General features: G+C 36.5%; 1 protein-coding gene across 2 annotated transcripts in view; it reads right to left on the reverse strand.

Moving 5' to 3' along the window:
- The window catches only part of SIPA1L2 (signal induced proliferation associated 1 like 2), a gene marked incomplete at both ends in the record, with an annotated part of 87,383 nt that overhangs the window by 39,748 nt on the left and 34,728 nt on the right, over positions 1 to 12,907 (reverse strand). For both annotated transcript variants that reach the window (XM_081997944.1, XM_081997943.1), the window contains one exon: positions 10,755 to 11,029. In XM_081997944.1, coding sequence (XP_081854070.1) covers positions 10,755 to 11,029 — 275 coding nt within the window. The remainder of the gene's footprint in view (positions 1 to 10,754; positions 11,030 to 12,907) is intronic.

The following is a 12,907-nucleotide window of genomic DNA, read 5'->3' on the forward strand; positions in this document are numbered from 1 at the left end:
TCCACTGGATTCTACCTGCGGCCTCACCAGGGCTGACTACAGGGGCACAATCACTTCCCTACTCCTGCTGGCCACACTATTTCTGATACAGGCCAGGATGCTGCTGGCCTTCTTGGCCACCTGGGCACACTGCTGGCTCCTGTTCAGCCAGCTGTTGACCAACACCCCTGGGTCCTTTTCCGTCGGGCAGCTCTCCAGCCACTCCTCCCCAAGCCTGTAGCGTTGCATGGGGTTGTTGTGACCCCAATGCAGGACCCGGCACTCGGCCTTGTTGAACCTCATATAACTGACCTCGGCCCATTGATCCAGCCTATCCAGATCACTCTGCAGAGCCTTCCAGCCCTCAAGCAGATCAACATTTCCGCCCACTTTGGTGGCACCTGCAAACTTGCTGAGGGTGCACTCAATGCCCTCGTTCAGATCGTTGATAAAGCTATTAAACAGAACTGGCCCCGATATTGAGCCCTGGGGAACACCACTTGTGACCAGCCACCAAGTGTATTTAACTCTATTCAGTCAAGCAGGACTCGCCTTTCATAAACCCATGCTGAGTGGGTCTGATCAGCTGGTTGTCTTGTACATGCCATGTCATGACACTCAAGATGATCTGCTCCTCCATAACCTTCCCTGGAACTGATCTACAGTACTTTGCTGTAAAAATAGCCATGGGTTTTGAAGGCAAAAGGGATCGTTACTACTATCTAGTTTGATTCAGGTTGCTAACTGAATAACTAAAGCATGATATAAAAATAGCAAACAAGCTTTCCCACAAAGAAGAATAATTTAAAATTTTGTAGAATTTTGTGGTTCTTTATATCATGAAAATGTATTCCTCTGACAAATGCAAAAATTATTCAGGTCGCTGTTCCTGCAAAAAAAGGCTTACAAAACAACCCTATTTCAAATCACTATAAAAATCTAAAAACATCACTTTAAATTTAAAATGGAGTCCCAAGATTACTGTTGTAACTGGCCCCCCAAAAATTTTCATGGTTAAAATGGAACTACTTTGTATGGCTGCCTTTGTCACATAGACTTCTTAATTTTAATTTAAAAGTGCCAAACCAATCAGTTGAACATTAATGAAAAATTATGCTTCATTGCTTCACAAGTACTGCCTAAAGAACAGATACTGCAGTATACTGAGATATGTAAAGTCGTAATTGTAGCTACCTCCAATGTCAGAAATCAAGAGAACCAATTACTTCATGCCTGCAGTCCAATAAGGATCCCCAACCCCCATGGTGTATCAAACTGCAAGTTATCTTGCATGAAAACAAAACACAAAATTAAATGCAATTTCCTGTTAAATATTTAATTTGGCCATTATCTAACTTCTATTTATAATATTGTTACTTATTCCACTGGATGAAGAATATACATTGGCACTGGTATTGAACGATAGCTTTTAATCCATTTTTTTATTTTAATTTTTTTTTTTTAATTCACTTTAAAGAACACGTAAAGACAAATCTATATTTTATGGTGTTAAAAGATATTTAAATTTATGTTAAACAAGCACAGGATATCAAACATCTTTCTTAATTATATTCAATATAACATTTTGAAAGACAGACTCGCGTTATTTATCAATTAAGTGTGACCAAGTCTTAACCACACATCAGAAATGATAGCACTTCCTGTCCTTCACTATAGTTTAGTATTAATTAAATCAATCCTTCAACATAAAGCACAGACTCCTACTATTATCTTTGGTTCAAGAGCCATATTAACCTATAAAAAAATTGGTTAATAAAACTTACTTTGCAATTACACAGAGCATGACTATGATACAGCTAGCAGGTCATGACTGCATATTAAAGTTTAAGAGTCCACTATAAAAATCTGCAATATTCAAATGTTACTGCAAAGACTGTTATGTTTGAAACAATTACCAAGCAGCCCATTAAATTTTTCAAATTATGTTAACCAAACCTTTCAATATTAATTTAAGATTCCATATAAAGGTTCTGTAAAATGCTCTGTGAAGGGCCTGCATTAGGCAAGGATGCTAGTTAAAAAAAGGTAAACATTTATCTCCATGGAAAAGTTAGAAGCTTTCATATACTATGATCAGCATTTTGACACTTTGGTAACTATGCAAAAGCTTTCTTTTCAGTTATATCCTGCCACTACCAGCTACTGGGTATGACTTCATTATTTGGACCCCAACTCTCTATACATTACATACATCATGAACAAGTTGTCAGGGTAATAACAAAACTAGAATAACTGGTTGCATTTTAACTTTAGCTCAATATATCACAGATCTGAGCCACTAAGGGGGATATAGGGATAGAGAAGTAACCATTGGTGTTCACCAGTTGTATTACACCAATAAATTATCCCTTACTATCACCATTTCAATTCAAAACATTTAATCTTGCTCAATAAGGAGTCTTTATCTATATCTAGCAGTACAATAACTAATTGCATTCTTCTAATTCCAACTTTGCATTTGAAAGTCATCACTTCTATTACAGTGCATTTTTGTTGCACTACAGCAGTTCCCACAAAGTGTCACAGTGAGACTGAGGACCCATCATGCAATCTATTAAATCCACATAATAAAACAGATTAATTTCACATAATTATAGGGACTTAACTGAAAAGCAGAATTTAGTAACCCAGTTTTGCTTAGACTCACCGTATAGTTAACTAAGACATACATACATTTCCCCTTCTCTGACATGCTGAAGTGCCTCCTGGAGGTAACCCCTCAACTCCATTGACTCCCTAAATCAACTACAGCACAAGTCCAAGACATTGGATAAGATTCAAATGGTCTAAGAAAACTTTGGTCAAAAAGTCAAGACAAAAATTCCAAGTTCTGACATCTCAGAAACCTATTAACAGTAGTCACACTGCATCAAAAAAGACAGACATGTAAATTGAAAAATACTAAATCAGTTTTACTTTAAAATAATTTCATAGCACAATAGATGTATGTGATTGCTTATGGGAACCTCAGATAAAGCTGCTGCCCATTTTATCTCCCCTGGTTTAAGGCAGTCGCTTCACAGAGCTGAAGAATTGAAGCTGACAATCCCTCCTTTAGGAAGATACACTCATTGTCCTACTGATCTTTGTTACTATTCAATTTTAAACAGAATCTTTGTGTTGGTGAGCTTACAAACAATTCAGAGGCCTCCTAAGAGCCTCTATGCCTGCATTGTTACATGAAAAGGACAAGGGAAATACAGACAGGACATTGGATGAAAGGAGCTAGCCAGGAAATAAAAGGGGATAAAAAACCCCAAACCAACCAAGGTGTTTGGCTTACTTGCATAATCAGTAAGTCAGTAACAACCCTTGCAGTCTCTGCTGATGGAACCTAGGACGCAAGCAGAGCAAGTCACATTTCCAAATCCCAGAGAATAGGAAAACATCTACATCAAAAGACAACAGTTATGGGGAATAAAGGCTTGAGAAGCTATTAGCAAGAAGGAAGGATCACTGGGAAAAATTGATAAATATGAAAGATTTTTGTGACATTAAAGAAAAATAAAACGTCAAAATTCACCATAAGATTATGAAGCAAAGAAGAGCTAGAAAACCAACAGCTGGGATGTAGAAGTTATAGTATGCTCCAACTTAAGAAATGGAAATGATGAGTAAGAGAGGGGACAAATGAAGTAGAGGGAACAGTACCAAATGGAGATCTAAGTCTTTGAGCTCTGAAAGAACTGCGTTCAGAATGATTCCTGATTTTGAAGAGGTCTTTAAGACAAGATTATGAATAAGACCACACATGAGGACATACAGGAAAACACAAATGATCCTCATCAAAGAAAACCAAGTAGAATATGTCTACAAGAGAGAGGTTATGCAGTCTCCATCCTTGGAGTTTTTGAATCCCTGACTGGATAAAGCCCTGAATAACCCGGCTTGACCTCACAGTTGACTTCATTTTGAGCAGGAGGTTGAACCAGATACTCCTCTGTGGTCCTTTCCAACCTGAATTATCCTATGATTCCATGAACCCAAAAGGTTTTCAATGAGGCAATCATCAAACCACTTGCAATTTCTGCAGAGATCTTGTGCATTCCAACCCAGACATAACAAAAATGGATCCTAAAAAATATTTTATATAACAGTAGGTATACATACCTCAAGTTATTTACAATGAAAAACAACTTTGCTGACCCAGAATTGAGTAGGCAATATATTAAGCTTCAAAATGCCAAAGCCATGTAGTTCTATTGAGTTTTTTCAATCATGTTGAGTAATAGAGAGAAGAAAAAAAAAAAGTCTGGAACTCATATTTACATCTGTCCGTAGAGACAACCAGAACTTTGCCTAGCATTTTTTTTTTCCTGCTTGACTGTAACAACTGTACACATAATAAACTTCAGTAATTACAACTAATTCCTCCTATGAGTTCATTCATAACTAAATGTAAGAAAACCTCAAAGACTTTACTTGGATAAGAAATAGGATAAGCATCAGAGAATTGTTTTCAGCTTTGTATCTTTTTAGTTTATAGTTCTTTTGTTAAACTATTTCTGGGTGGAGACCATATGTTACATATATTGCCTAGGTCTTCCTTTGTTTTGATGCAAATTAAAATAGAAAAAGATGCTCATAAAATAAAGTTTCAGATTCCCAGGGATTATAGTAGCACTGCATACTTAGTCGTACTCTCTTAAGTACAATGCATTTAAGGAAAGATATTAAAATGAAAATTGTATATACTGGCAAAGGCCAAGTTTACACATCCTTTCCTTTGAAAAATATATTGGAAATAATAAAGCTTAAAAGAATTTATTAAAAGTGACAGAAAACAATTTTTTAGTTTTTTAAACAATAAAAAAGTCTTCTTCTTTTATGCAGAAGAAAACCATGATGTTTTGGTTATCCAGGGAATACAAAAAGCACATGGTGCATGACATACTAAAGATGGGAAAGAGGGCCGCCCATACCTTATGCCTAAGCTCTGTTGACTGTTGCCTCCAAAGGCAGGAGGAGTGTCATAGAGTTCAGTGAGGGGAAGAGCCAAAAGGTCTTACTGTGACATTGACCTTCTGTTAGGACTTGGACTTAAAATGTAACAGCCCAGGTTAAAATCTCTGGTGGTAATCAGAGTTCTAACAGAGTTCGTTTTTGCTAAGTCTCCATCAGGCTAAATGACAGTGCATGTCTCTCATTCCGTGAATCTAATAATGTTATAAGTAGTACAGTAATTCTGACAGTAAAGAGAGTTAAGCATTTTCTACCATTTTACTTTTTGTTGGGTACGGAGGATTAACTTTTTTAAGTGATATGGCTTCCCATTAATATCATTACATTTTCTTAGTGTTAGTTCTTTCAGTTACCTCTAAAAATACCATAATCAGGTATTTGTGGCCTTCTTAGGTTAGTAGCAGGAGTGGTAATTAAAAATTTTGGTAGATCCATATTCTACTTTTATAACGAAAAGTTCAATTTCAGTTTTTTCTGCTTTAACCCGCCTCAAGTGTTGTTAGTCTGGCAGTATCCTGCCAGCAATCCTCGACCTGACTTCTTTCTAGATCAGAAGGCTTAATTTAAAAAAAATAATAAATTAAATGAATGCCCTATGAACTATCCCACCAGCTTAGGGCAAACACCCCTGGGAGAAGATTTGAATTCCTCCACACAGTAAACCCTTCCGCTTCCTAAAAACATCTTTCCAAGCTTTCTATACTGTGATGGTTATCCATTACTTTAAAAAAGCCATAGAAACACAATTGTTTAATAAGATCACAATCATTTAAGAGGAACAAACATCAGGACTGGAAAATAGAGAAAGTAATTACACCTATTTTATTTGTAAAAAAGAGTTTGCAAAGTTCAAGAGAATAAAACAACCTCAAAAGAAATGCAGTAGTACTTAATAATGGCCCACAGGCAGTTTCAGTCATAGTTACTAAAATATTTCCATTTTCAAAATCACCTACACACAGCAGGAAAAAAGTCTGTTACATATTCAGACCAACAGGTAGAAACTACCACTGCTATGTCTCCCTAAGTACAGTGCTTGTACTTGAGCTTCTGTTTCTCACCCATCCCTGGAAATTTTCCTTAAAGTTTTGTTAATTTTCTGAACCTTCTAGAAATTGTTTCTTAGGCAGTTCTGCTTAAGTAACTGCTTAAGCAATTTCTTTTTATATATAATGGCAGTTGAACTAAGACAGACACATAAGTTTCAATGTAGTAAGATTCTAGCAGAATCTACAGTTTAAAATGCATTTAGAAGTATGTGAATTCCTTGATTGGATTTGATGGATTAAGGATAGAGTGTCCCTGAGCATTACTGTGACACCACACGTGAAAGCAAATTAGAATGAACATCATTATTCTCCTGCTAAAATGTGTACAAATCTAGCTACTGCACTGCAGTACTAGGTAATATTGACAACAACAGAAGAACAAATCAACAATTCTGAAGGGAAAGACATAGCATAGAAACAAATATGACAGAAGGATACTTCAGATCTGAATACACTGACCAGCATGTTTGTTCTAATACTGCTTTGTAATTTAGGGAATTTATGTTTTAAATAGCAATTTCTTCTTTCTGTCTAAATATCAGCCTGGTGCCATGCAAATAATTATGATTTCTCAATTTGTACATGATTATTTAATTGCTGGAGCTAACTGAAAACAGCAGGAGCTTTGTCTGAAGTTCATTAATTTTACAGGATAGTAAATGAAAGGCCTTACTCCATGATTGCTTTTGCACATCAAGACTATAGGTAGAAGGATCTACATTAAGTAGTGGAACGCATTTACTGAGCAGAATTTTCCTCTGTAATTTCCTAATCACCCTGCAACATTCCTTTGTAAACACCTTCAAAATTACAAAGAACTTATTTTCATGCTGAAATAATTTAATACAAGACAGTTTGCAGAAAAAAATAAGTTGTTAATAGTTCATTATTAATATTGTCAGTGTATGTGCACTTACACTTTGTTGGTTTTCTTTTAAAATATAAAGGGCTGATGGACTGAGGATGATTTGTGGGTAAGGTAACAGAGAAAAATATCAAGTTAAGAACTTTATTAGAGACCTCCACTTCAGCTGATACTTTTCCAAGGGACTGGGACTGCTTTGGAAACACCCTTCACAGAATCACAGAATCACTAGGTTGGAAAGGACCTTCAAGATCATCAAGTCCAACCATTAATCCAGCGCCACCCTTGCACACTTGAAACTCATTTTCATTTGAAGGTATAATTCACACTCCATGGCACTCATGTCCCAGTGTAAACTCACCACAGAATTTGATTCCAGGAAGGAACCAGTGCTAATAAGCAACCTAAAGAGAAAGTCCTCATTGCTTCGTATTCCTAAAACCCAGCAGACAGAGCTAAGCAGAAACTACTCTTTCAAGCAGTGGAAATCAGCTGATTATCTCAGTAAAGGAAAGACAGGCATTAATAAAATGCCTGATGGGGATTTTTCAAGAAACTATGAATTTTTTTTTTCCTAAAATTATATTTATGTTCTTGTAAATGTATGTCAATTTTTAATGCAACTGAATCTTGTAGAAACAAAGATGAATGTATTTTTATGTCTATGCACTGTGGACAAAAACTTAAGTGGCTGAATTTGAAACCCAAGATTATGGCATTTAAAGCAAAAGATTTTAATAAACTTCCAATATCTACCCTGAGAAATAAGGCTGAAATACAGAGGAAAAAACCCTGACTGCCAGAAGATCATATCCTCTGTAGGATAAGTCAAACTTTCAAGGTACTTATTTCAGCCTCCAAATCTACTGGTCAGGTACCTATGTCAGGCAGACTGAAGTATCATTTCTTAGAAGAAAATCTCTAAAAACAGCTGTGAATGAAAGCAGTAATTAGTGGAGCATACATGCGAAGCTTTCTCCTGCTTTTGAACCATCATTCTTCTAGACATGTGCAGCATGGTCATCAAGGATTGATGGACCCCCAACTTTGAAGGAAATATCTGTATTGAGTGTTATTTGGTAACTATTAGAGTTACTTGACAGTAAAGAAAGTTCTCTCCTGATGAGCCGGCACACGTGCCTTAACTGTTGCTCACAGATACATGTTAGAAATCACGCATAGAGACCCAATTCCATCCTATAGAGCCATGCATGGATTCTGCAAGGACAGTGATGTTTCTTGTCAAATTAAGGTGAAATGGATTCTAGTTCTCCAGATACTCCAGTTTTACATCCAAAACTACCACCTGTAGATTTCTGGGTAAACCTGACACCAGAGTACAAGAGAGACATGAACATATGGGAGCAAGCCCAGCAAAGGGCTGCAAAGAAACTGAAACACAAGGAGAGGCTGGGATTGTACAGCCTGGGAAAGAGAAGGTTCAGAAGGGATCTTATCAATGTGTATGAATACCTTATGGGGAGAAAAGATGAGAGAGTAAGACTCTTTAGAGTTGTATCCAGTGAAAGCATAGGAGGCAAGGTGCACAAATTGAAATACAGGAAATTCCATTTAAGTAAAAATATTTGTTACTGTAAGGATGATCAAACACTGGAACCAAAGCTGTGGAGTCTCCATCCTTGGAGATATTCAAAACCCAGCGAACATGTCCCTGAGCAATCTGAGCTGACCTTGCTTTGAGTAATGGCATTGGACTCAACAATCTTCAGAGGTCCCTTCCAACCTCAGCTATTCTCTGTTTCTGTGATTCTGCAACATAAGACATTGCAGATAGCTAAAGACAAGCAATTGAGTAGGAGACAGGTAGATGGATTTGCAGAAGTTTTAACTAGTAAATAGCTGTGATAGACTATCTTCTTTCGCCAAACCTCTGCTAATTTATGCCCTTCTGCCTTCTCCTCATTCCCTGGTTTATGAATATATTTTACAAACAATGTCATATGTCGTGTTTGTCAACTGAAACCCTCAGTCTTGTCACCCACTATCTATATTACTTTCCATCTGCTCTGTTTAGATTATAAACACTGAGAAAAGGCAAGCTCAAAATTATCTGGATATCTGATCCCTTTTAAGTTGGGCAATCAAAATCACTAATCATATTTTGGTGATATAAAGAGGAAAAAGAGGAGCTTTCTGTTTCAGTGAGAAGTGGATATTTGAGAGAAAGAGGCATTAATGAAGATTTCTTTTTTTATACCAGAGAGATGAGGCTGAAGAGAACTTAAAAATAAATGCTTTGGTGTTTTTCGTATTTTAGAATAGAAACATAGTTGTAAAAAAATTCATTTTCTTTAGTAATTAGTCACACTGTTTTAAAAATGAAAAAAAAATTATAAACAAGAACAGCTTTTGCAGGTTTTTCCCAGTTTGGTGGCACTCAGTTAAAACTCCTCCTACACAAAGACTGAGTGTCATGTATCATACTGATTTGGGATTTTAACATTTTATTTCTAAAAATGTACCAAAGAATATATAAACAATTCATACAGTATGTATTTTTCCATCAGGACCTATAAAATACACATTTTTACCTTCAATTTAATAGGATCGGCTCATTAGGCTCATATTCTGTAAACAGCTTGGACTTGTATACCAAATAAGTCAGTGAAAATTCATACCCAGAAGCAGATGGTGAGAATAGCAAAGCTAATCAAAGAGAGGCTTAATTGTAAATTCTATCCAACTAAGCAAAATGATGGTATTCTACATTCACAGGCATTTTCTTCAGAAAGGAACCTAACACATTGACATGCAGGTTGAGGCAGGGGAGGGGACTTTGTCATTCATCAGGTCAATGACTACTTGGAGAACTGCCAACAGTTAAACAGTATTCGTGTATAGTTGGCACCAACTTCATAGTGCTGCATGCTACGTAAAATTTTATGGCTTGTTGTCTTGCCAAAAGCAACACATCTAATGTTTTTTCTGTTAAATTAAAAATCAACAAGAGATTTGAAGTTGGCCTTCTACAAGACGACAAGTAATTCAATTTATTCTGGTACAGTTCTCATTTAGAATGAGCCAAATTAACAGTGCCTAGACAAGGTATGTGAGAAATAAAGTCACATTATTATAAAGTTTTAATTTTTCCCTACTACTTCTCCACCTCATAATATTAAGAAATGGAGAGAAAAGCATAAACCTCTGTTACCAAAAAAAGAACACCTGTGAAAGAAAATTGCATTTCATCCTTGAAAACAATGGTGTAGTTACTATAATAATCTTCAGTACAGTCTTCTCCTGAGTGTGTGAGCATTTATTTCATGTTGCAGCAAGATTTCTTTGCTTTAACTGATTATTTTGATGTAATTCACTATTTAATATGACTAAGTTAGATATCTCTAAAATTGAGAAGGACTCCAAGACTTCATACCACATATGTCCAGAACTCAGTACTTCACTACTTTTGCTAAAATTTCAACATAAGAAAAAATAAAATATTTCTTTTTCTGACAGAGAAATGTCAAAGGCAGACAAGGTACAGTTTTCAGAGAATTCCCAATTTTCAAAATTAGTATTAAAATACAAAATCCTCTTGTGGAAGAAAAGGAGTAGCATCAGCTTTCATAACAGGTCAGTCTTGATGCACTAAAGTTTACTTCTTACTCTTTCAAAGCCATATAAAAGTAAATTTCCCATTACATTTCTTATGGGATCCAATTTTATCTGCTATTACAAGCCAATAGGGGTTTTTGGGAAAAAGATTGCTTCAAGAGCCTCAATAATATCACCAAACATGAGAGACAATATTCATTTCCTGAGGACCTCCAATAAAAGAGCCATAATTTAAGCAGTAGCAGAGAAAAAACCCCGAACAAACAGATACAAATGTCACATTGAGAATTGTTGCTCGTTACCTTCTAGGTGCTCCATCCTCATGCGGCTGAATAATCACCACTTTTACTGTCACCGATGTACGTAAAAGATCAATCATCTGTTCATGAGTCAAAGTTGCCACAGCCACTTTACAGATCTCAACCAGGCGGCTCCCTTGCCGTAGGCCTGCCTTCCATGCAAAACCAAAGGGCTCCACATCTGCCACTATCCCTTCAAAGTTCACATGGAATCCAAGTTGGCCCAACCCATTCCTCCGAAGGGTCATTTCCGTAGTTTCACATCCTCTGGTCACTATCTAAAGAAGTATCAGATTGTTACACTATTGTCAGGACACTCACTTCTTTGGACACGCAAACAGATCTGTTTTCAAACACTATAAAGCTGTATATGGCATGACATTACATTTCTTTAATATATTAATACTAACAATTATTTTGACATTTGTGGTTAAATGAAGGTTTCTGCATAGAACAAAGTGAACAGAACATTTCACAATGATAAAAATCTTACATCCCCAGAGCAAGCAGCTGATCCATGTCAAGTTCCTTCCCCCTTGCCCAATATTAACATATCTTATTGATATCTTATTCCATTTATATCTTACTGAAAACTTAACAGCTGCTTTAATTTCAAAACACAAAGCAGGCAAAATGCTATCCTGTCAGTTACTTCATTCTTGTTGGCTGTCTGACTGCAGGTACGCAGGCATTTTTTCTTCAGTATTAGACAGTATTAAACCTGAGATACAACATGAGCCAAACTGAGCGAAACGCTTCAGTTCTTGCAGCTTTTCTTCCTCACGACCATAGCAATGAAGAAAATTTTCATTTATTTTGCCTTGTAGTCAGATTTCTAACTACCACCATCTCCAGATGTGGACATCACTAAAATGGCAGTGATATATATAAATAATATATATATAAAACATAAGAGTTTTAATGTCACTGGGAAACTTAGAAACAAAAAAATTACTTTCTTAATATTCAATGAAAAGTAATTCTCTCATTATATAGAGTAGCCAAAATCATTCAAATTCAGACTTTGCTAAGCAGACTTGTTTTTATATACCAAGTAACAAGTCCTCAACAGTTTTGCCCAGTAAAAATTAATCGTACAGTAGCATGTGTGCTGGGATACTGAACCAGACTCAGAAAACCAAACTCTAGTCTGCATTACAAGCTAAGTTTGTGAGTTACGCTATCATTTCCTTTCGTCAGTGTCTCATAACCAGTATGTATTTTAGCTCCATTAGTACAATTAAGAACAAAAACTTAACCACTGAAAAAAAAAATAAATCAAAAATTGTAACAAATCTTTATTCATAATGTGTATCACTCAAAGATCGCACAGTGCTTTATAACATTCCAGCAAGGCAAATATCTGTCCTTTAAAGATGCATATGTTACAGTACAGATCAAGGGAACTTCCCAGGAGTTTCTACATTAAGAGTGGTTCCACAGTGTACCTTGTTCCACAAAGGTGTTCATGCTGTTTATGGTTGCTTTTAGCATGCATTACAAAGATACACACTCAACTTTAGGCATCTAATTTAAGGTGCTCAAGTTAGGAAGCTAGTGTCCTGTATAGTCAGGTGTATAGGATAGGTCTTTGCAGAGGTTCTTTTATAGGTTGAGCATAATTCAGGAGGCTATTTTGGAAGAGTCGTTCTCCCCCTCCACTGTTTATTTGAGCCAGAATCTGGGCAGTCTAGCTCACTAGCTTACTGTGTGCTTCCCACAGAAGCATGACCCAACCTAATTCAGGGCTGCACAGTGAGGAAGTGGGACTGTGCAGCTAGTGAGATGTTGGCACTGTGACTGGGTAAGGCTGTCACAAAACCACTCCTTTCACTACCCAAGTCAGAGGCATTTGACTAGGTGCAGTTTCATGGGAGGTTTAAACTGATCTAAGACCCTGTTACCACTATGCTGTCCCTTGTATCGCATTAGCAGTTGTGCAGCCATGCAGATGAGAGGGATGACACAGCTGAAAGAGTGCTTTTTAAAATAGTGTTCCAAAGGCAGGGAATGGATGGGAATGTCTCCTTCACTGGTGACTGTTATGAAAGTACGTCTCCATCACCAACAAAGGCACTTAACACATAGCAAATATTAAGCGGTAAGTTACTTTTGTAATTTCCTTTTTACACTTCCTGTTTAGAGAAATCTTTTGT

The sequence above is a fragment of the Phaethon aethereus genome (genome assembly GCF_964289735.1).
Source record: "Phaethon aethereus genome assembly, chromosome: 3".
NCBI classification, from domain to species: Eukaryota; Metazoa; Chordata; class Aves; order Phaethontiformes; family Phaethontidae; genus Phaethon; species Phaethon aethereus.